At 44.1% G+C, this 23,754-nt stretch overlaps 2 protein-coding genes across 2 annotated transcripts in view; both read right to left on the bottom strand.

Annotated features, from left to right (window-relative positions):
• The window catches only part of LOC110524752 (transmembrane protein 125), a 9,733-nt gene extending 5,209 nt beyond the window's left edge, over positions 1-4,524 (bottom strand). Inside the window, exon 1 of the mRNA XM_036978659.1 lies at positions 4,399-4,524. The gene's annotated coding sequence lies outside the window, so the exon portion shown is untranslated. The remainder of the gene's footprint in view (positions 1-4,398) is intronic.
• Positions 2,861-23,754, bottom strand: LOC110523030 (cilia- and flagella-associated protein 57). The gene is given in 14 exon segments (XM_036979078.1): positions 2,861-5,512; positions 5,780-5,906; positions 6,068-6,211; positions 6,604-6,738; positions 6,841-6,957; positions 9,920-10,063; positions 13,583-13,836; positions 14,679-14,910; positions 17,607-17,765; positions 21,700-21,859; positions 21,978-22,204; positions 23,068-23,221; positions 23,223-23,302; positions 23,749-23,754. Coding segments are annotated over 14 exon segments (2,109 nt in total). The 3' UTR covers positions 2,861-5,342.

Raw genomic sequence — 23,754 nt, 5'->3', positions numbered from 1 at the left:
GTCAAGGGGTCTGAATACTTTCTGAATGCACTGTGTATATAAATAAATAAATTGCATCTATGATTGTTGAAGATGTATTCAATGATCACACCAATGATAGAAATTATGGAAATGTCATTCAGTACATTTTGATGAGTAGTGCAAGTGTATAGCCCACAACAGTGTAATGTACTGTAAATTACAAGCTCCTGTTTTTCTAGTCCTTCCGGTTCTGACCTTTTGCCTGCCCTGACACTGAGCCCGCTAAGACTGGGGAGCTTGGCTCGTTGGGGAGCACAGGGATAATGCTAGATGGTTGTCTGGCTGCTACTGACTGAGCAGAGATGAGATGACGACTTTAAGAAATGAAAAAAATGAGATCATTAAATAAAAAATGTAGTAATATAGTAAAGAAATGTGAATTCATTATTGTTAATAAGTGCTAAGCAGTAATTGGCAGTCACATCATGGGGCTCATTCATTGCTTTATTCTGTGTTAGAGACAATTGAATGTTCTCAATATATTTGGCTTTGGAATTTCAATTCAAAAGGCTATAAAATTATTTCAAGCTCATATTTCATAATTAATTAAAAAAAAACTAATATTTTGTATTTATCGAAACCAAAATTTTAAAACTTGATTATTTGTTTTAAACCGAACCGACCTCAAAAAGCACTAATCGCTCAGCACTAACACACACACTATCTCTCTCTCTCTCTCTCTCCCCCTCTCTCCCTCTCACCCACACACACTCTCTCTCTCTCTCCTCATTCTCCTCTCTAGTTTAGAGGCTTTCTGCCTGCTCTCTTATCAGAGCTGATAGGACCTCTCCTTCACATCACAGATACCAGAGGCCTCATCATAAAAACCTTCATCATCTGCTCCTCTGTGTGAGCTATTCTCTAGTCTGTCTCTTCTGTATTTCGCAGACAGGCACAGAGGCAGACAATGACTTCCCCCAAACGTCTGCAGCACCTAGCAAGGTTGATGACGGTTATATGCAGAGCAGCATTTTTCAGTTAACGCAAATTTGCTATGTGATAATGATGAAAAGCCACAGATAATCGTAAAACCTTGAGAATCAGTTAGTAAGACCTCTTTTGGGTTCAGTTTTTTAAAAGGTCTGAAGGTCGGTCTGTTGGTCGACTCGACAGAGGAGCTCTGCTTTATGGACACTGTATTCCCTATGTTATTTGGCCCTGCTGAATTCATCCCACCAAGTCATTAGTGTCTCATTTTATGTTGAAGTTGTGTTCTTTAAAATAGGAATTTGCCATTATAATCAGTCTGTAGATCAATTATTCATGGGTTCACATAAGAACAAAATAAACAAAATGGTAGTTGTTTTACTTCTGACAGGAGGAGATGAGAGCCAAGGGAGCCAGACAGTTGCAGAAGCTTTGCTTTGATCTGCAGTCAAACGGCTGAAACTGCTTGTCCCTACTTCCTCTCTGCAGGGTTTGAACCGACACACCACTCCCTCCGATCAGCAGGTGTTTAAAGAGGCCTTTAGAGCTACCAGCAGTACTGAGGGGTCCCTTTAATAATTAATCCAGGCCTGAGAGCCCAGGCCAGCCAGCAGGGAAAGAGGAGCAGTCCCCGACAGGATGGAGTTTCATTGGCTTTCAGTAAACTGATGTCACGTTCCTGCACTGGTCCTGGTCCATCAGCACATTCTCATACAGTCCAAGCAGGCATGGAATTGGACGCCTACAGAAAAAAGTCTGGTCGTGTTGAAGTCTCACAGGCAATGAGTTAGCTGACTAGGACACAAACGGGGTCCTCGCCTTGGTCCTGTTGTGTGAATGTGTTTACCTGAGGCCCTTGGAGAGGATGTGTGGCCAGGAGTTGCCGTGGCAACAGTGCCTCCTCCTCTTCCTGTTCCTGTCCATCGGTGACGAGAGGGGTCAGGATTGGCACCATCTGTTTTTGCGCTGGGCATCAGTGCCAAGCTCCATGGGGGCCGGGAGCCTGGAGCTGCTAGGGGCTGGAGGCAGGCAGGCGTCTGGGGATGAGGCAGGGCTGGATGGAGGAGTGGCGGGTGGAGAGAGAGAGGTTCTGAATGGTTCATTATTCAGGCGGTGTCTATGTTCCTGTCACAGTCCAGCCAGTCAGGGGCCTCGGGACCCTCTCTGTGGCCAGGCACGGTGAGGGGACAATTGGCAGACACACCAACTAAGTTGGGCTTAATGCTATTTTAATTGTGGACTGTGTGCTTGATAGCAAATACTAATACAACTAACAGCACAAGGAAACACTTGTCTCCCCCGCTGTTCTCCCCCCTGGTCCTGTACCTGATGTTATTTTCAATCTCTCTTCAGCAGGACCTAGTGATGTTGACGGTGATGTTACTACCCCTCTCAGCTTGCACTGACTCCCTGCCGAGACCTCAGCCACCTGGCTCTACAGTAGCTTGCCTGCATAAGTCACAAACTGGATGGAAAGAAGAATAGAATATAGATAAGAACAGAATTGGAAAAAAAAAACAGAACAACAACACAACATAATCTAAAGAGTCTGACATTTTTTTTGCACTTGACTTTTCATTTGCATACAGTATTTTCCTCCCTTGAATGCAGACTGTTTCCTGTCCTTGATGTGGTTTTGCTGATAGTTTCTCCTATAGCTGCCCACTCGGATGTACACTCTCCTCTCTGTAGTGGCCAGCCTGAGCCTGCCTGCCTTCATTGAGCACAGCTCCAATATTAAAACCCTAATCAAATCACCAATTAACATGCACTTGCGCAATAAAAAAAAATAATGGCGAACAACAAAAGGTAAACATGTTTATTGTCGGCAGCAGAATGGAGCGAGGCAAGGGGGTTGCCTCGCTCCATTCTGCTGACGACAATAAACATGTTTACCTTTTGTTGTTCGCCATTATTTTTTTTTATTGTATGGGCTCAGAGGCGGCCTTCAACATATTCAAACATCCCTGCTCTGTGAGAAACAGGAGCCTGGATTCCAGATAGAACCTGATCCTCACGGGGCTGGGTTCCAGATAGAACCTGATCCTCACGTGGCTGGGTTCCAGATAGAACCTGATCCTCACAGGGCTGGGTTCCACACTCTCGCTCTCTCACCTTCTGTCTCTCTCTCACACACACTCACCCTCTCTCCTGCACTCTCTCAAATACATCAAACACATGGTTTCCTGGCATTATTATGAGCCATCCTCCCCTCACCAGCCTCCGCTGGCACACACATGCATGCGCTTACTCACACACTCACTCCATCCCTCGTTCCCTCACTCGCCTTTTAGTTTATTGGTGAGACTATGTTATGTATATTGATCATGAGATAGCAGGGAACGACAATGGAGAGGTCACTCCTAGGTATAGTTATTTACTGTTACACAAGTATAGGCTAGATGGATTTTTCACAACATCACTGACTTTTGTTTTGTATGATATATACAAGTGGAAATAGCTACAACAGTGTTTAGAGGCCAACACTAACACTTGGGTCCAAAACTTAAGGTGTGATATTGGCAGGAACTAGTTACAGTATAGGAAATCCTGGTTGGCCTGAATAAATAAAAAAAACTGGACAGTTCAGTCCTCCACAAAACCTGTTACACCCATTCTGTCTGGCAATAAAAGGTTCATATTTATTCAGCTATTCCAGTCTTACAGCTTCACAAAAATGTGTCTGAAAATAGATTAAACTATAATTGTGTTATTTGCATGATGGATGTAAGAATAGTCAGGAGTATGTTTTGGTTTTTAAATACATGACTTTTTTTTTTATGCAATGTTTAATATCTCTTATGGTCAAGGGTCAAGTCAGGCTCGAAAATATGAATGAAAACTTCAGTCAAACAGCCAATAACCACGATCAAACTTCTGGAAATGAATACCTTCATGGGGGGGTGGACCAAGTGAGTGACCAATTTCCCACTAAATGTTGACAAATTCTAAAATTACGAGCTTCACTGTCCTTTCATGGGAGATATCTATCAGAAAATATGCTTGGAGGCTTTAAGAAAATACAACGGGCCATTTGTATTCAATGTGGCAACTGCAGTGAGCTAAACTCTCCAATGTAGCCTACTCTGGCTCTATGGGATGATTGTCTCAACAGTATGGTGACATGGTTACAACAAACATACAGCAACACATTACCTATGGCTGCCAAACGTAACACTGTCATAATGCTATATGACACCGTCATATGATGACCTGTCATGAGGACAGATCACGACACGTTATGACAGTAAACTAGGCTATTTATATTCAGCTCAAATTATCTTGCTTGATAATTCAAATAAGTAGCTAGCCTAGAACCGAACTATAAAAGGTGGAACAATGTCAAGAAAGTTATATAGCCTAGTCACCTTCAGGTGGCTGGGCTTCATCAAATCGAGTGTGGGATCCATGCACTGTCTAGCATTTGTATTCTGTCTATATGCTGTTTACCTGTGCGTGGTGCTGGCACATTCCCAGTCGCTACTCATCCTCGAAACCGAACGACTCCACAAATCTCCGTTCCTGCGCCGGGAGGTATTTCCAAATCCAAACCATATGCCGCGCGTTTGGTGCGTGAAAGGACGGTTTGAAACAGTATAGTCTCAATAATCAACATCATTCTGACTACCTTTCTCCGATGTGGAGCCTCCGATGGTGATTGTGTGTGCCTCTCGCGCTCACTGAACCGTGCGCAGGTCTAGCGGACTTTCCCGGTTGCAGGTGTGGTCACCGCACGCAGAGGCGACGCTGGTTGGGAGGGGAAAGCGCATCAGTAGGCTACAGAGCAGCGCGCGACCTTTCGCTGGCGTCCCATGGGGAAAGCCCGCGCGCCAGCCTTAAATTATAAACACTTCTCATGAAGGGGCTGTGCGCCGTTGGGATAGCACCTAGCAGACAGACAAGATAGATTTTCCCAGTACTTTTTAAAGTCTAGAGAATGATAGGCTTACCGTTTTTGCCACTTCCCATTATTATGGTGATAATAAGAAGGAATATCCTACCAGTTGACAAACAGGTCCCGTAAAAACGCACGCACACGCATTAATAAAACACAAATATGCTAGCCTACTGACAAGCCATTAGGAGTAGACTGTTTTGCATGCACAACAATGTCAATTGTTCTTGTTAATTAATAGTTTGTCATAAAAAATCCATAATTTCCAGTCTGACAATGCTTTGATTTGACCCTGCCAATAACACCCTCCATTCACTTTTGGAAATCCCAATCTCATTTAAAATATATATATATTTATGTTATATTAACCCTCAAATATGAATTGTTTTCCTTTTTATTTACAAGTCCCTTAAAATTGGTTTGGATGGAGGGGTTGGGGGTGGTTATAAATTGATTTGGAGGGAGGGTAGCTTGGCGGTGGAGGGGGGTCTGAAGGGGGTTATGAGTTGATTTGGAGGGAGGGTAGCTTGGCAGTGGAGGGGGGTCTATAAGGGTGTATCTCCTCCCTGAGCCTGTGAATCTCCAGGCGCTGCAGCTGAACGATACGGTCCCCCTCCTGGTTCAGACGGACCACCATGTTACTGGGGTCGGCCCTGGGAGACAGCAGCGCTGGGGACAGAGATAAAAAGTCAGCTCACTGAGCAGCTACTTTAGATGTGGATAACTTAGAAATAGGAGTTTTTTCAAGTGACTTAACTAGGAAAAAAACAACTTAACGATGAAACAGAGAACCTCAAGCACCTCTATGAATATAAACTCCAGGAAGTGAGGTGGTTTCCCCACATGGTAAAAGTTATCCTGCAGACTATTTCCAATGAAAGCTGCAATCAGTCGTCTTTACTGTAAATCAGTCCAGATAAGAGAGAAACAGGTCACCTTTGAAAGTGTTGGTCTGCTTCTTGCCCTGTTTTCTCATCAGACTCTTGTAGTCGTGGACCTGGGAACGCACCAGACGCAACTCCTTTCTCAGGTCGTTGATCTCTTTGATCAGAGTTGCATTCTCCTGTAGCAATCAATGAATGAATCAACCAATCAGTTAGTCAAAGAATAGTACGGAACAAACAGCCTATAGATTTTGGGTGTATAATAAAGTTGGTCACTAATTTTATGACTATTGTGTGCGGCACTCCAACAGTCCTTTATGAAAAGTCTCGTCTCTGTCACCTGCATGATCTTGACGTTGTCTGCATGGTGGACCACGCCGTCTTTGGCCAGTTTCCTCTTCAGGGACGCCACGTTCCTCTCCAGGTGCTCTCTGTGCCGGGCGTACTCCCTCTGGACTTCTGCGTCCACACCAACTATATCCACCTGAGAGACATGAAGAGCAGCCATCTTTGATTACAATGAATACACAGTAGCCAACTTACTTATCCATGACGAGTTGCATTCTTTAACTTCTGGGTACATTTTTGCTCAGGGAGAACTTTTTAGACCAGCACTGTAGCCATTACAAGGTTACAACCCAATTCACTCTACCAGCTTGCATGAAAGAGGATAAAAGCAGCACAAACAGGCAGAGTGAGCTCTAGTGAGCCTATAACAATGCTGCTCTTGCTCTCTGTCAATTCAATTCAAGGGGCTTTATTGGCATGGGAAACATATGTTTACATTGCCAAAGCAAGTGAAGTAGATATACAAAAGTAAAATAAATAATACAAATTAACTCTCTCTGTCTCCCTCTTTCATCCTGTTTCTCTCACCACATCACTCTTCTGTACATAGCGGCCGTAAAGGTCTGTGATGCTGTCCTTTAACCTCTTAGGCTCCTGGGTGAATCCCACACAGTTATGGAGGTCCGTCTTGAACCTACGTACCAGGGCCTCCACATCCCTCACCTGGGGAAGAGGGGTTGGTCATGCAAAGATAAAAACACAAATATAAACACCTGCCATGCACTCAAGGTAAAATGGTATCCCTCTCCCTCACACACTACATACCTTCTGCAGTCCCTTGTGCATCTCCTTGTCGGTGGTGGTGAGTTTGAGCTTCAGCTCAGCGATGTCCAGTTCCTGTTGAGCGTTCTTCTTGTGGAAGGTATCCAGCTCCTGCTCCATCTACAGAGTACAGGAAGCCCATAGCATCGATCTCTATATACTCCCTCATACAGCTGATCAATAGCACTCATCTAAACCCTGATCCACTCTTATCTATATGGACACAGTCATCATTTCCATCTACATGAAGAGAGGGCTAAAAGTTGGCAGGCGGTTTAAATAAGTATCAATGATGAAAAAACTAAGAACTAAAGTAGGAAAAGCCTCCCCATTTTTCCTCCAAACACAACAATGGTCATTATGGCCACATAGTTCTATTTTTGTTTCATCAGACCAGAGGACATTTCTCCAAAAAGTATGATCTTTGTCCCCATGTGCAGTTGCAAACTGTAGTCTGGCTTTTTTATGGAGGTTTTGGAGCAGAGGCTTCCTCCTTGCTGAGCGGCCTTTCAGGTTATGTCAATATAGGACTCGTTTTACTGTGGATATACAGTGGGGAGAACAAGTATTTGATAACCTGCAAAATCGGCAGTGTTTCCTACTTACAAAGCATGGAGAGGTCTGTCATTTTCATCATAGGTACACGTCAACTGTGAGAGACGGAATCTAAAACAAAAATCCAGAAAATCACATTGTATGATTTTTAAGCAATTAATTTGCATTTTATTGCTTGACATACATATTTGATACATCAGAAAAGCAGAACTTAATATTTGGTACAGAAACCTTTGTTTGCAATTACAGAGATCATAAGTTTCCTGTAGTTCTTGACCAGGTTTGCACACACTGCAGCAGGGATTTTGGCCCACTCCTCCATACAAACCTTCTCCAGATCCTTCAGGTTTTGGGGTTGTCGCTGGGCAATACGGACTTTCAGCTCCCTCCAAAGATTTTCTATTGGGTTCAGGTCTGGAGACTGGCTAGGCCACTCCAGGACCTTGAGATGCTTCTTACGGAACCACTCCTTAGTTTCCCTGGCTGTGTGTTTTGGGTCGTTGTCATGCTGGAAGACCCAGCCACGACCCATCTTCAATGCTCTTACTGAGGGAAGGAGGTTGTTGGCCAAGATCTCGCGATACATGGCCCCATCCATCCTCCCCTCAATACGGTGCAGTTGTCCTGTCCCCTTTGCAGAAAAGCATCCCCAAAGAATGATGTTTCCACCTCCATGCTTCACGGTTGGGATGGTGTTCTTGAGGTTGTACTCATCCTTCTTCTTCCTCCAAACACGGCGAGTGGAGTTTAGACCAAAAAGCTCTATTTTTGTCTCATCAGACCACATTACCTTCTCCCATTCCTCCTCTGGATCATCCAGATGGTCATTAGCAAACTTCGGACGGGCCAGGACATGCGCTGGCTTGAGCAGGGAGACCTTGTGTGCGCTGCAGGATTTTAATCCATGACGGCGTAGTGTGTTACTAATGGTTTTCTTTGAGACTGTGGTACCAGCTCTCTTCAGGTCATTGACCAGGTGCTGCCATGTAGTTCTGGGCTGATCTCTCACCTTCCTCATGATCATTGATGCCCCACGAGGTGAGATCTTGCATGGAGCCCCAGACAGAGGGTGATTGACCGTCATCTTGAACTTCTTCCATTTTCTAATAATTGCGCCAACAGTTGTTGACTTCTCATCAAGCTGCTTGCCTATTGTCCTGTAGCCCATCCCAGCTGTGTGCAGGTCTACAATTTTATCCCCGATGTCCTTACACAGCTCTCTGGTCTTGGCCATTGTGGAAAGGTTGGAGTCTGTTTGATTGAGTGTGTGGACAGGTGTCTTTTATACAGGTAACGAGTTCAAACAGGTGCAGTTAATACAGGTAATGAGTGGAGAACAGGAGGGCTTCTTAAAGAAAAACTAACAGGTCTGTGAGAGCTGGAATTCTTACTGGTTGGTAGGTTTTCAAATACTTATGTCATGCAATAAAATGCAAATTAACAACTTAAAAATCATACAATGTGATACTTTTGAACCCGTTTCTTCCAGCATCTTCACAAGGTCCTTTGCTGTTGTTCCGGGATTGATTTGCACTTTTCGCACCAAAGTGCGTTCATCTCTAGGAGACAGAAAGCGTCTCCTTCCTGAGCGGTATGACGGCTACGTGGTCCCATGGTGTTTATACTTGCGTACTATTGTCTGTACAGATGAATGTGGTACCTTCAGACATTTGGAAATTGCTCCCAAGGATGAACCAGACTTGTGAAGGTCTACAATTATTTTTCTGAGGTCTTGGCTGATTTCTTTTGATTTTCCCATAATGTCAAGCAAATAGGCACTGAGTTTGAAGGTAGGCCGTGAAATACATGTAACGGCTCTCGTTGGTGGTAGGAAGAGTAGACCAAAGCGCAGCGTGGAAAGTGTTCATGATTCTTTTATTCAAAAAACACTCAAACAAAATAACGAAAGCGCACAGTTCTGTCAGGCTAAGACACTAAACAGAAAACAAGATCCCACAACCTAATGGTGGGAAAAAGGGCTGCCTAAGTATGATCCCCAATCAAAGACAACAATAGACAGCTGCCTCTGATTGGGAACCACACTCAGACAAAAACAAAGAAACAGAAGACATATAATTTCCCACCCTGACCTAACCAAACATAGAGAATAATAAGGATCTCTAAGGTCAGGGCTTGACAATACATCCACAGGTACACCTCCAACTGACTCAAATAATGTCAATTAGCCTATCAGAAGCTTCTAAAGCCATGACATCATTTTCGGGAATTTTCCAAGCTGTTTAAAGGCAGTCAACTTAGTGTATGTAAACTTCTGTCCCACTGGAATTGTGATACAGTGAATTATAGGTGAAATAATCTGTCTGTAAACAATTGTTGGAAAAATTACTTGTGTCAAGCAAAGTAAATTTGTGGAGTGGTTGAAAAACAAGTTTTAATGACTCCAACCTAAGTGTATGTAAACTTCTGACTTCAACTATACCTACTCGAGACATTTCAGCAATGGTTAACGAATTCAACAATGACAGTTAACCAGTTAAAGAACTGATACAGGAGGAGGAAGTTTTACCTCATGGGTCTGCTCTTTCATCTCCTTGATGTCGTTCTCTCTGGGCTCAATCTGTTTCTTCAGTTCTTTGATCTTGTAGTCCAGAGCAAACTTAAATTTCCCCAGCTCCTGGTTCTTCTTTTTCAGGTCGTATATGCATTTCTCCTACACAGGGATAAAGGACAAGACAAGACAAACAGGCCTCAGATCAGATCATGGATGTGTTTATCTTACAAAGGATCAGGAACAAGACCCTAGCCTGCTGATCATGTTGTGCTGTCTTGCCAACTCATGTGGTCTTTGTCAAGCAACAACCATAGGAGTTGGCAAGACAAGACAAACAGGCCTCAGATCAAAAAATCCAATCAAATGTTATTAGTCACATACGCCGAATACAACACCTTACAGTGAAATGCTTACTTAGAGACCCTAACCAACAATGCAGATGAAAAAAAAGGATAATAATAAGAAATAAAAGTAACAAGTAATTAAAGAGCAGCAGTAAAATAACAATAGCGAGACTATACACAGGGTAAAGGTACAGAGTCAATGTGCGGGGGCACCGGATAGTTGGGGTAATATGTACATGTAGGAAGATTTATTAAAGTGACTATGCATAGATGATAACAACAGAGAGAAGCCCCGGTGTAAAAGGGGGGGGGGGGGGGGGGGGCAATGCATGTAGTCTGGGTAGCCATTTGATTAGGTGTTCAGTAGTCTTATGGCTTGGGGGTAGAAGCTGTTTAGAAGCCTCTTGGACCTAGACTTGGCACTCCGGTACCGTTTGCCGTGCGGTAGCAGAGAGAACAGTCTATGACTGGGGTGGCTGGAGTCTTTGACACTTTTTAGGGCCTTCCTCTGACACCGCCTGGTGTGGAGGTCCTGGATGGCAGGCAGCTTTGCCCCACTTTACACTAACTGCCATGTAATAACTCATAGAATATAACATGGCATGATGCAATGTTGCCATGTAACAGGTTTGTTAGGTGTTTAAATAAGCCATGAAATCAACCCATTCTCTTTATAGTCTTTGGCTTGAGTTATTTGTCCAGTTCAATTACATTCATAATTCTCTTCCAACATTAATATCCCATGAAATTGAATATAAAATGTCACTTCCATAGTTCAACAATACAAGATAGTTAGTGAACCAAAGCTGATGTTCAAGCTTAACTTCTGGGAGGCATCTTTAATGTTCAAATGCATCATCGTTAGTGACGAAGAGCGTTAGAACAACAGTTGCCACGGCTACTCTGCTGAGTGTGAATCTTTATTCATGAAGAGAAAGGATAGGAGGATGGATCTGTGTTTGAACTGAACTGGGGCCTCCTCTTTTAATGCGGGGACATTTTGTTATAATTTACTCTCTGTCCAATTAGCTATTTGAAAGCGTTTCATCTTGAGGGCAGGTGGTGTGTGTGAGTGTAGGGGGGGGGGGGGGGGGGGGGGGGGTGACATTTACACATTAAAGACAGTTATCAATTATTGTCTCTATTCAGTCTGTGTCGCTGAAGCGTTACAGAGAGCACGGTAGAAATGTAAAGGTCATTTCCTATTGAGACGACATCTGCAGCTTTTACCATGAAGCAGTCTCTGCTGACGTGGGAACATTGCCTTTAAATTTCAATAACGCTGTAGCGCTGAGTTTCCACGATCCGGATTGAATAGTTCCCCAAGTGTCCCTCTGCACACTAAGGCTGTGGCCCAAACACTTTATTTCAATTGTATTTATTTCACCTTTGTTTAACCAGGTCGGCCAGTTGAGAACAAGTTCTCATTTACAACTGCGTCTTGGCCAAGATAAAGCAAAGCAGTGCGACACAAACAACAACACAGAGTTACACATGGAATAAACAAACGTAGTCAATAACACAATAGAAAAAGTCTATATACAGTGTGTGCACAGTGTTTCATTTAAAAGACACATCCTATCCCCTCAGCCCTCAAATTAAGTGGACACTTCTGATGACGTTTCATGGCGTCTGACGAGTATACACTTGCAGGGCGAGGGAGGAAGGACGGAATTATTTTTAAATGGACCACCTACCCCAGAAATTCGTCAATCGTACATTAGCCTGCCTAGCTGGAACTTCTGAAGAAGGAAAATGTTTTATTTCTACAATTTCCAAGAGATAACCAAACAAAAACATATTTACTTTTTATAAGACGTGTTTGTGCCATCATGTGCATTAGTAGCACAATGTCTAACGTATTTGCATTCGTTTTGACTTACACTTGTATGTCGACTTCTCCATTAATGTTGTTTTAAGTTTTCGCTGACTTTTCTTAGTGGATGTACAATCGTCGCGATTTGAATTATGGGGAGTTTTAGGCCTCGGAGTGAACATAATTGTACACTCGCAAAGCCGACAAAAACGAGGGCTGCGGGGCTTACGTCGCAAACTTCCCTCGCTTGACTAATCATTTGGACCGCCCTCCAAGATGGCGACAGGGATTCCGCCAAGGGCATAAGTGGATGAGGGTGTGTCTTTTAAGTGTTTGGACCGCAAATAAGAGACAGAGTTAGAAGAGGATGAAAATGGTTGTCTCCTCCCTCAGAACACTGATGTTAAAATATGGACATGCTCTTTGGAGGGATATAACATCGCAAATCAATTACGCTAACAGCCCCATTCTTTGTTCATGCTTTGTTTGCGCAGGGACACAACATGTCAACATGTAACCTTATGTGAAAAAAGAGAGGGGGATAGTTTATTTAAAAAATATATTTCACCCTTATTTTACCAGGTAAGTTGACTGAGAACACATTCTCATTTACAGCAAAGACCTGAGGAATATTTACAGGGAAAAGGAGGGGGGAGGAATGAGCCAATTGGAAGCTGTGGATGATTAAGTGGCCATGATGGTTTGAGGCCAGATTGGACATTTTTACCAGGACACCGGGGTAAACACCCCTACTCTAAAGAGTGGACTTTTTTGCCATGGGATCTTTAGTGACCACAGAGAGTCAGGACATGCGTTTAACGTACCACCCGAAAGACAGCACCTTGCAACAGGGCAATGTCCCCAATCACTGCCCTTGGGCAATGAGATAAAACATTTTTTGTTTAGACCAGAGGAAAGAGTGCCTCCTACTGGCCCTCCAACACCACTTCCAGCAGCATCTGGTCTCTCATCCAGGACCAACCCTGATTAGCTTCAGAGGCAAGTCAGCAGTGGGATGCAGGGTGGTATGCGTACGTGAGTTTGTGTTCGCAGAGCAAGTGTCTGAGTCGGTGCCTGAAACGGTGGCCTGCTCCACCACATGCTGATGCAGTGGGATTATTCATTATTGGTCCTTCACACTCTGGTTCAGTGCTGTGAGAAGGGGAGGAGTCTCACAGTCTCAAAGTCACCTTGTCTGGTGTGATGCATGGGACTGGGACTGGGACTCAGGATAATAGATGTATGGGGGAGAACAACTTTTATGGACAATATATAATAGCGCATAAGTTGATTGCGTTCGATTATGAGAGAAGAACATTTGAACAAAGTCAACTACAATCATAAACAGTAGAGGTCCATCAATAAAACAGACTATTTTCCTTCCTTAGTGTTTCAACAGTTTCAATATCATCCAGTCAAGTAACCGTCCATGTTTATGCATACCTTGGAGGCAAACCTAACCCTCTCCATGCCATGGCACCTGTCTGTACCCCCTCAGCCCAGCAGCAGCCCTCTTACCTTATCCTGGATGGTGTCATCCCTCTCCTGGATCTCTTTCTTCAGGGCCAGGATGTCTCTCTCCAGACACATCTGATGTGCCAGTAGCTCTGTCTTCATCTTCTCTTTCTCCATGCTCCTGTCGTCTATATTCTTCTGCAGGCTGCTGAACTGCAGTGTGTGTGCGTGGGTGTGTGTGTGAGGGAGGGAGGGGAGGACAGGGGGTAGACGTGGCAGGGAGAGGAGGAAAATGTCATCAGTCACCGTCGTCATAACTCATTGGGACTTACACAATGGTCATATTCTTTATAGCTTCCCATAACCAACAATAAAGCCTCCACATGCAGTCCCATATTGGATAGTAAAAACAGCCTAACCTGATCTAGGGAGAAAGGGAAGGAGACAAAAAACATCTGAGAAGACAAGAAAAGACAGACAGAATGGGGCCATAGGACTGCAGAATCTACACACAGAATCTAACTTAACATTCTCCCTGTGATATTGAGTGAGCAAGCGGAGGGAGCACATTAGAGCCTAACTATGGACACATGGACAGGCCCTGCTCGCCATCAGCAGGCCCTATGCTGCGTCTGATTGGCTGTAATTATGATGTACCACTGTGATGAGAGGGCAGGCATGCAGGGTCTAGGTGGGAGAGGGTTGGGGAGGGAGTGTGTGAAGGATGGGAGTTGGAGGGAGACTAGCGGGGAATCTTGCATCCTCTCCTCTGTCCTCTCCTACCAGTCCTCTCCCCGTCCCTCTCCCCCCCGTCCCTCTCCCCCCGTCCTCTCCCTCCCGTCCTCTCTCCCCGTCCCTCTCCCCCCGTCCTCCCTCCCATCCTCTCTCCCCCATCCTCTCCCTCCCGTCCTCTCCCCTGTCCTCTCCCTTCTGTCCTCTCCCCTGTCCTCTCCCTTCTGTCCTCTCCCCTGTCCTCTCCCTCCCGTCCTCTTCTCTCCATCCTCTTCACACTTCCATATCAAAATGTCTGAGGAAAATGAGGAGAGCATTGGAGAAGATCTGAGGAGAGGAACCTCTGATCTTCTCCTCCAATGCTCTCCTCGTATCCCTCTTATGTTCTGAGAAGAAGGCAGGTAGAGGACAAAAGGAATCAAGGAACATTTTGAGAGCTTGTGATGGTGGAGGGAGGTGTGGGGGTGAGAAGATGATGTCTCCAGCTTCTTCTTCATGATGCTGGTGTCTCCCTTCATGCGCATGTTGGTCTCCCTCTCGTCCTTCAACCACCTCTCATAGCGGATCCTGATGTCCTGGATCTCCCTGTCTCCATCCTCCTCCATCTGCTTCCTGCTCTCCTCAAACTCCCTCCCCTTGATACGAGACTCCTCCTGACACTACAGAGGGGGGGAATAAGTCAAGACGGAGTTTAAAGTTGGAGAGATACAGAAAGAAGGAGGGAGAGGGGGAGGAGAAGAGAAGAGATACAGAAAGAAGGAGGGAGAGGGGGAGGAGAAGAGAAGAGATACAGAAAGAAGGAGGTAGAGGGGGAGGAGAAGAGACAGAAAGATGGAGGGAGAGGGGGAGGAGAAGAGAAGAGATACAGAAAGAAGGAGGTAGAGGGGGAGGAGAAGAGATATAGAAAGATGGAGGGAGAGGGGGAGGAGAAGAGAAGAGATACAGAAAGAAGGAGGTAGAGGGGGAGGAGAAGAGACAGAAAGAAGGACGCAAACTCGGTCTCAACCTTTAAGTCTCTACTGAAGACTCATCTCTTCAGTGGGTCATATGATTGAGTGTAGACTGGCCCAGGAGTGGGAGGGTGAACAGAAAGGCTCTGGAGCAACGAACCGCCCTTGCTGTCTCTGCCTGGCCGGTTCCCCTCTTTCCACTGGGATTCTCTGCCTCTAACCCTATTACAGGGGCTGAGTCACTGGCTTACTGGGTCTCTCTCATGCTGTCCCTGGAGGGGGTGTGTCACCTGAGTGGGTTGATTCACTGATGTGGTCATCCTGTCTGGGTTGGCGGAGGTCTTTGTGGGCTATACTCAGCCTTGTCTCAGGATGGTAAGTTGGTGGTTGAAGATATCCCTCTAGTGGTGTGGGGGCTGTGCTTTGGCAAAGTGGGTGGGGTTATATCCTTCCTGTTTGGCCCTGTCCGGGGGTGTCCTCGGATGGGGCCACAGTGTCTCCTGACCCCTCCTGTCTCAGCCTCCAGTATTTATGCTGCAGTAGTTTGTGTCGGGGGGCTAGGGTCAGTTTGTTATATCTGGAGTACTTCTCCTGTCCTATTCGGTGTCCTGTGTGAATCTAAGTGTGCGTTCTCTAATTCTCTCCTTCTCTCTTTCTCTCTCTCGGAGGACCTAAGCCCTAGGACCATGCCCCAGGACTACCTGACATGATGACTCCTTGCTGTCCCCAGTCCACCTGGCTGTGCTGCTGCTCCAGTTTCAACTGTTCTGCCTTATTATTATTCGACCATGCTGGTCATTTATGAACATTTGAACATCTTGGCCATGTTCTGTTATAATCTCCACCCGGCACAGCCAGAAGAGGACTGGCCATCCCACATATGCGCTCTCTAATTCTCTCTTTCTTTCTCTTTCTCGGAGGACCTGAGCCCTAGGACCATGCCCCAGGAATACCTGACATGATGACTCCTTGCTGTCCCCAGTCCACCTGACCGTGCTGCTCCAGTTTCAACTGTTCTGCCTTATTATTATTCGACCATGCTGGTCATTTATGAACATTTGAACATCTTGACCATGTTCTGTTATAATCTCCACCCGACACAGCCAGAAGAGGACTGGCCACCCCACATAGCCTGGTTCCTCTCTAGGTTTCTTCCTAGGTTTTGGCCTTTCTAGGGAGTTTTTCCTAGCCACCGTGCTTCTACACCTGCATTGCTTGCTGTTTGGGGTTTTAGGCTGGGTTTCTGTACAGCACTTTGAGATATCAGCTGATGTACGAAGGGCTATATAAATACATTTGATTTGATTTGAAGGAGGGGGGGGAGAAGAGAAGAGATACAGAAAGAAGGAGGAAGAGGGGGAGGAGAAGAGATACAGAAAGAAGGAGGGAGAGGGGGAGGAGAAGAGATACAGAAAGAAGGAGGGAGAGGGGGAGGAGAAGAGATACAGAAAGATGGAGGGAGAGGGGGAGGAGAAGAGACACAGAAAGAAGGAGGGAGAGGGGGAGGAGAAGAGACAGAAAGAAGGAGGGAGAGGGGAGGAGAAGAGACAGAAAGAAGGAGGGAGAGGGGGAGGAGAAGAGATACAGAAAGAAGGAGGGAGAGGGGGAGGAGAAGAGATACAGAAAGATGGAGGGAGAGGGGGAGGAGAAGAGACACAGAAAGAAGGAGGGAGAGGGGGTGGAGAAGAGACAGAAAGAAGGAGGGAGAGGGGAGGAGAAGAGACAGAAAGAAGGAGGGAGAGGGGGAGGAGAAGAGATACAGAAAGATGGAGGGAGAGGGGGAGGAGAAGAGACAGAAAGAAGGAGGGAGAGGGGGAGGAGAAGAGACAAAGAAGGAGGGAGAGGGGGAGGAGAAGAGACAGAAAGAAGGAGGGAGAGGGGGAGGAGAAGAGACACAGAAAGAAGGAGGGAGAGGGGGAGGAGAAAAGACAGAAAGAAGGAGGGAGAGGGGAGGAGAAGGGACACAGAAAGAAGGAGGGAGAGGGGAGGAGAAGAGACAGAAAGAAGGAGGGAGAGGGGGAGGAGAAGAGAGAAAGAAGGAGGGAGAGGGGGAGGAGAAGAGACACAGAAAGAAGGAGGTAGAGGGGGAGGAGAAGAGACAGAAAGAAGGAGGGAGAGGGGAGGAGAAGAGGTGAAGGGCTGGAAAATTACAATGTGCGTTTGACACTAGCACTGCCCTTAACGCCAGCCAAAAATAGAGTCCTCTGAGTTATTTGGGACAAGGTAAACATAAGTATTTCATCAGATGAATAATTTTTATAATTTACTGTTTTAATCTGTTTATCTCAGAGCTTATTTACCATCTAAATGTTTCTTCATTGCTCTGATTCACTCAGGTAATTATATCATATGTACTTGTACTTTCTTTAGTTAACTTAATTAAGGTGGGTAACTGATTATGTTTGAAGCCTCGTCTCACCTGTCTCCTGGTCTTGAGCGACTCTTATCTGCTCGACAAACTTAGCCGACATCTCTTTGATGTCCTCGTTGTTCAGACGGAGCTGGTACTCATTCTCCATCTTCATCTCCTCCACACGCATCTTCAGCTCCAGCATAACCTGGTTCTGTTATGGAGGAAAGGAGGGATGGGGGGAGGGACAGAAAGAGAGACGGTAGAGAGAGAGAGTATCTTAAGTGGGAGAAGAGAGAAAGGGAGGCATAAGGAGAGGAAAGAGGAAAGGACAGGGAGAATGTGAATAATCAGGTTTCAGGATGAGCAACTGCATGGCCCTTGCAAACCTACCACAGGAGGCTACTGAGGGGAGAACGGCTCATAATAAGGGCCGGAAACGGTGCAAATGGAATGGCATCAAACACCTGGAAACCATGTGTTTAATGTATTTGATACCGTTCCACTGATTCCGCTCCAGTCATTACCATGAGCCCGTTCTCCCCAATTAAGGTGCCACCAACCTCCTGTGCAACCTACAATAAGGTAACCACCCCCACCCCATGTATCAAGTCAGTGTAACGCTACAACAGTTCCCATGGGTGTCCTACAGATGTAGGATCTTCATTTGATCACGGTGTAGAAGGAAAACTTAACTGCAACGCAGGACATTATTTATTTGAGGTTTAAAAGGGTTCTGAATTTAGTAATTTCCACTTTGAAATTTCAGACTTGATTTTCCCCTATGAAAAATGTATCAAACCCTACAAAAATGTACATTTATTATATCCACGTAAAAAAAATGTATGTGAATATAAAGGCTACTATCAAGGGATGGCAAGAAACAATTACATCAGAGGTAAAGTGTTGCTTAATTTGATCACTCTTTTCTTACTGAGAATTGTCCAGTGAATTTTCCAGAAAATGCAGATAAGCTTTGTGATTTACATAAATTTACTGAAAATCCAAACTAACACACATATATTAACAGTATTCCACTTTTCATGTAGCCTCATGTTGACCAGAAAACCACTGACCAAGCAACATTATGGACTAAACGTTCAAATCCTGTTGCTGCAGGATTATTTTGCTGAGACAATACTGGTCAAATGAAGATCCTACATCTGTGTGTCAGTGAAAGTTTTGTTTGTTTCACCACCATTTGGATTGCAAATAGCCTGCTGGGGAAGGGCTGGGTGGCATCCAACAAACCACTGATCTATTCAGAAAGACAGGCTAAAATGTATGATTGTTAGAGTTTCTTTCAAAGCTCCAGCATCTGACAATAACTCAAGGGGCCTTTATCGTCTCTCCTGACTGTTTTCATAGACTGTCAGAAAGATGACCGTCACTCAGGATGAGGAGAATGAACAGCAGAGTATGAATTTAATGAGCTCTCTTCTCTGCTCTGGTCATTATGACTGAGATGGGAAAATCTATTTACACTGAACAAATATATAAATGTAACACGTAAAGTGTTGGTCCCATGTTTCATGAGCTGAAATAAAACATCCCAGAAATTTTCCAGATGCACAAAAAGCTTATTTCTCTCAAATGTTGTGCACAAATTTGTTTACATCCCTGTTAGTGAGCATTTCTCCTTTGCCAAACACCTACCAGGTGTGGCATATTAAGAAGCCGATGAAACAGCATGATCATTACAGAGGTGCACCTTGTGCTGGGGAACAATAAAAGGCCACTCTAACATGTGCAGTTTTGTCACACAACACAATGCCACAGATGTCTCAAGTTTTGAAGGAGCGTTCAATTGACTGCAGGAATGTCCACCAGAGCTGTTGCCAGAGAATTGAATGTTCATTTATCTACCCTAAGCCTCCTCCAACATGGTGTTACAAAATTTGGCAGTACGTCCAACCGGCCTCACAACCATAGACTACGTGTAACCACACCAGCCCAGGACCTCCTCATCTGGCGGGATCGTCTGAGATCAGCCACCTAGACAGCTGATGAAACTGTAATAGGACCTGAAACCGAAGAATTTCTGCACAAACTGTCAGAAACCTTCTCAGGGAAGCTTATCTGCATGCTCTTCATGACATCCTCCTCACCAGGGTCTTGACCTGACTACAATTTGACATTGTTTCAGACTTGTGGGTGGGCAAATGCTCACCTTCTATGGCCACTGGCACGCTGGAAAAGTGTGCTCTTCACAGATTAATCTAGTTTTCAACTATACCGGGCAGATGGGCGAGCGGTTTGCTGATGTTAACATTGTGAACAGAGTGCCCCATGGTGGTGGTGGGGTTATGGTATGGGCAGGCATACGCTACAGACAATGAACACAATTGCATTTTATCTATGGCAATTTGAATGCACAGAGATGTCGTGACAAGATCCTGAGGCCCATTGTCGTGCCATTCATCCGCCGCCATCACCTCATGTTTCAGCAGGATAATGCACGGCCCCATGTCGCAAGGATCTGCACACAATTCCTGGAAGCTGAAAATGTCCCAGTTCTTCCATGGCCTGCATGTACTCACCAGACACATCACCCATTAAACATGTTTGGGATGCTCTTGATCGACGTGTACGACAGCGTGTTCCAGTTCCTGCCAATATCCAGCAACTTCGCACAGCCATTGAGGAGAAGTGGGACAACATTCTACAGATCACTATCAACAGCCTGATCAATCAACAGCTTGATCAACTCTATGCGAAGGAGATGTGTCGCGCTGCATGAGGCAAATGGTCGTCACACCAGATACTGACTGGTTTTCTGATCCACGTACCTACCTTATTTTTAAAGGTATCTATCACCAACAGATGCATTATCTGTATTCCCAGTCATGTGAAATACATAGATTAGGGCCTAATGAATTTATTGTAATTGACTGATTTCCTTACATGACCTGCAACTCAGTAAAATCTTTGAAATTGTTGCATGTTGCATTCTTATTTTTGTTCAGTGTACTTTCCCTTTCAGAACTTCATATAACACAGCTGGAAACTGTTGAATAATTTTGCACGCCCAATTTTTCAGTTTTTGATTTGTTAAAAAAGTTTGAAATATCCAATAAATGTCGTTCCACTTCATGATTGTGTCCCACTTGCTGTTGATTCTTTACAAAAAAATACAGTTTTATATCTTTATGTTTGAAGCCTGAAATGTGGCAAAAGGTCGCAAAGTTCAAGGGGGCCGAATACTTTTGCAAGGCACTGTATGGACAGACCAGTGATAGACAAGGAGTGGAAGGAATAGGACAGGAACTCAAACTGAGCCTGCTCCCCCTTGCTAATCTCAGCAGAGGACAGGGTGATAATGTCTGTACTGGTCACTACAGTCTCCTCTGACAGACTGATGACCAGAGAGACAATCTGCTGCTGCTCTGCCTGGCTGGGCTCGTGCCTGCACTGGTCTGGGGGGATCTGGATGGGACCGTTTATTTCCAAAATGCTATGTCCATCAATTTTTCCCATTTGTGTTTTTTCATCAGAAATGCTTGCTTATGGGTAACTTAATGTGTGTGTAAAGTATTACTGTTCTCAGAATTTTAATTCCAAGATTTTAGATGTGTATGAATTTTATTTTTGTTTTTGCTAAACACTATGTAGCCACTGTTTAGCTGGAATGGAATGTTGGTATCCTGTATATTTAACTGTGATATGTGGTCGTCTCACCTAGCTATCTTAAGATGAATGCACTCACTGTAAGTCGCTCTGGATAAGAGCATCTGCTAAAATGCCAAATATAATATAAATGTATTAATAAAAAATGTGGTTATTTGTTACATTTGACTGTGTAAAACCTAACAGCACTACGTATTTTTCTGAGAGTGAGACGAATATGTAGCATTTAGAAAAAAACATGATTATTTGTCTCTCTGAAGTGAAACCCTACACCATTATAGATTTAAACAAATACATTGAACAACCCCATGCCATGATTAGATAGTGAAAAAACACATAAATCTCTTTCATAATTTCTTTAAACAATAAAAGCAAATTTACCAACATTTCTGAAAATGGATATATAGTGTTTTGGAATAAAACTATTAAAATAAAAAAAACACACACACAAATAATGAGCTAAGATACAACATATTGCTGGAAAGAGTGATAGAAACGAAGCAAGGTGAAAGCTTTCTTACCCTTATCTCCCTGGTCTTCCTGTAGTTGTCCTTATCGTCGGTTCTCTCAAACAGACACACAGTCCCAGGACCGGCCAAGCAGGCAAAGCCTTTGGAGTACGCTGTGATGACTGTAACCCGAGGCAACTGAGGAAGGGACTCTTCATCATTTCCCTTTGCACTGTAAAAAGTATTGTTTTAAATTGAAAACTGTACAACATGGTCATTCTTACAATGTGTTGGTGACATCTGTTTGGAGTTCTTTCAACCCCAGCTTGTCTTTTTCTCCCTATGCCCACCTCTCTGGGTCCTGTGACATGGTGGTCTTGGTGGACACACACATATCCCATCGCAGGTCTCCAGACTCAAACACCATCAGCCTGCCTGCCTCTGTCCCGGCTATCACCCTGTCCTCAGACACCCAGGCGTGGGACAACAAGTTATGGGTCTCCAGCTTCTGGAACAGCTTGAAGACCCCATTCCCACTCACACAGATCTGGGTGTTGTCGTATGGGTTCAAACTGACCTGGAAACATATAGTGTGAGACAGTGCCATTGAAATATAGCTTGTGTAAGTAAATTAGTATGTGTCTGATCAGCTACAGAGTTGATACTACAACATAGTAAGGAGCAAGGACCAGTAAGGTTATTTAATGCCTTTTAAATGGAAAAATAACACTGCTATTTTGAATGAACATGCTGATCATTCCACACCACCATTTCATTGCCAAGGACACTTCCCTGGCCCCACTAACAAGCTGTGGTGGGAAAAGTACCCAATTGTCATACTTTAAAAGTAAAGATACCTTAATAGAAAATGAAAAAGTGAAAGTCACCCTGTAAAATACTACTTGAGTAAAAGTCTAAAAGTATTTGGTTTTAAATATAATTAAGTATCAAAAGTAAATGTAATTGCTAAAATATACTTAAGTATCAAAAGTAAAAGTATAAATTATTTCAAATTCCTTATATTAAGCACACCAGACAGCACCATTTTCTTGTTTTTTTAATGTACAGATAGCCAGGGGCACATTCCAACACTCAGACATCATTTACAAATGAAGCATGTGTGTCTAGTGAGTCCGCCAGATCAGAAGCAGTAGGTAAAACCAAGGATGTTCTCTTGATAAGCGTGTGAATTTTATATTTTTCCTGTCCTGCTAAGCATTCAAAATGTAACGAGTACTTTTAGGTGTCAGGGAAAATGTATGGAGTAAAAAGTACATTATTTTCTTTAGGAATGTAGTGAAGTAAAAATAAAAAATCGTCAAAAATATAAATAGTAAAGTGAAGTACAGATACCCCCAAAAAAACACTTCAGTAGTACTTTAAAGTATGTTTACTGAAGTACTTTACACCACTGCTAACAAGAGAGCAGTCCGACCTCACCTGGTTGACTGGGTTAGCGGCCACAGTGGTCTTCACCATGGCCATGATCTTCTGCTTCTCCCACATCCAATAGAAGAGGATGTAGTCCGGCGCCCCTGATTGGCCGATGAAGTACTTGGAGTCCGTGGAGAACGCCATTGAGACAAACTCATGGGATGTCCCCTCCGCTCAGCACCTTCCTCTTCTGGCTCTGCTCGTGCTGCAGGTCATACACGTCAAAACTGCACACTAAAATCTGCCAGTAAAAGGGAAAGAAGAAAAATAATTTAGGATTTTTATCTTTATGTAGCTGGAAAAAGTCGAAAGGATACTAATTCAATTCTGTATGGCCATATTAATAATTTTCACCTTAATCTGAAATTGCCTCCTGTCCCTTGAAGTTTACATCTACAACTCCTGACCTTCAATACTTTTTATAGAGTTACTGGAACCTTAAAGGTCAACTTGGAAAATAAATGATCGTCTTATTTTACTAGGCTAGCTACTTATCTGTATTGAAAATACAAATTAATAAATAATTGTGTTTATTCCGCAAAACTCTTTATTAATTACTTAATTTGAATACAGTGAGACTTCCTGAGATTGACATGCTATTTTTGCCGAAGCGTGGAAAATAATACGAATAGAATGTTATCGTTAAATTCTATCACTATGGAGAAGCTTTCATACATACATACATACATTCAT

Source organism: Oncorhynchus mykiss, chromosome 5, assembly GCF_013265735.2.
Source record: "Oncorhynchus mykiss isolate Arlee chromosome 5, USDA_OmykA_1.1, whole genome shotgun sequence".
NCBI lineage: Eukaryota > Metazoa > Chordata > Actinopteri > Salmoniformes > Salmonidae > Oncorhynchus > Oncorhynchus mykiss.
The sequence above is the reverse complement of the archived record's forward strand: the minus strand, read 5'-3'. Positions and strand labels throughout refer to the sequence as shown.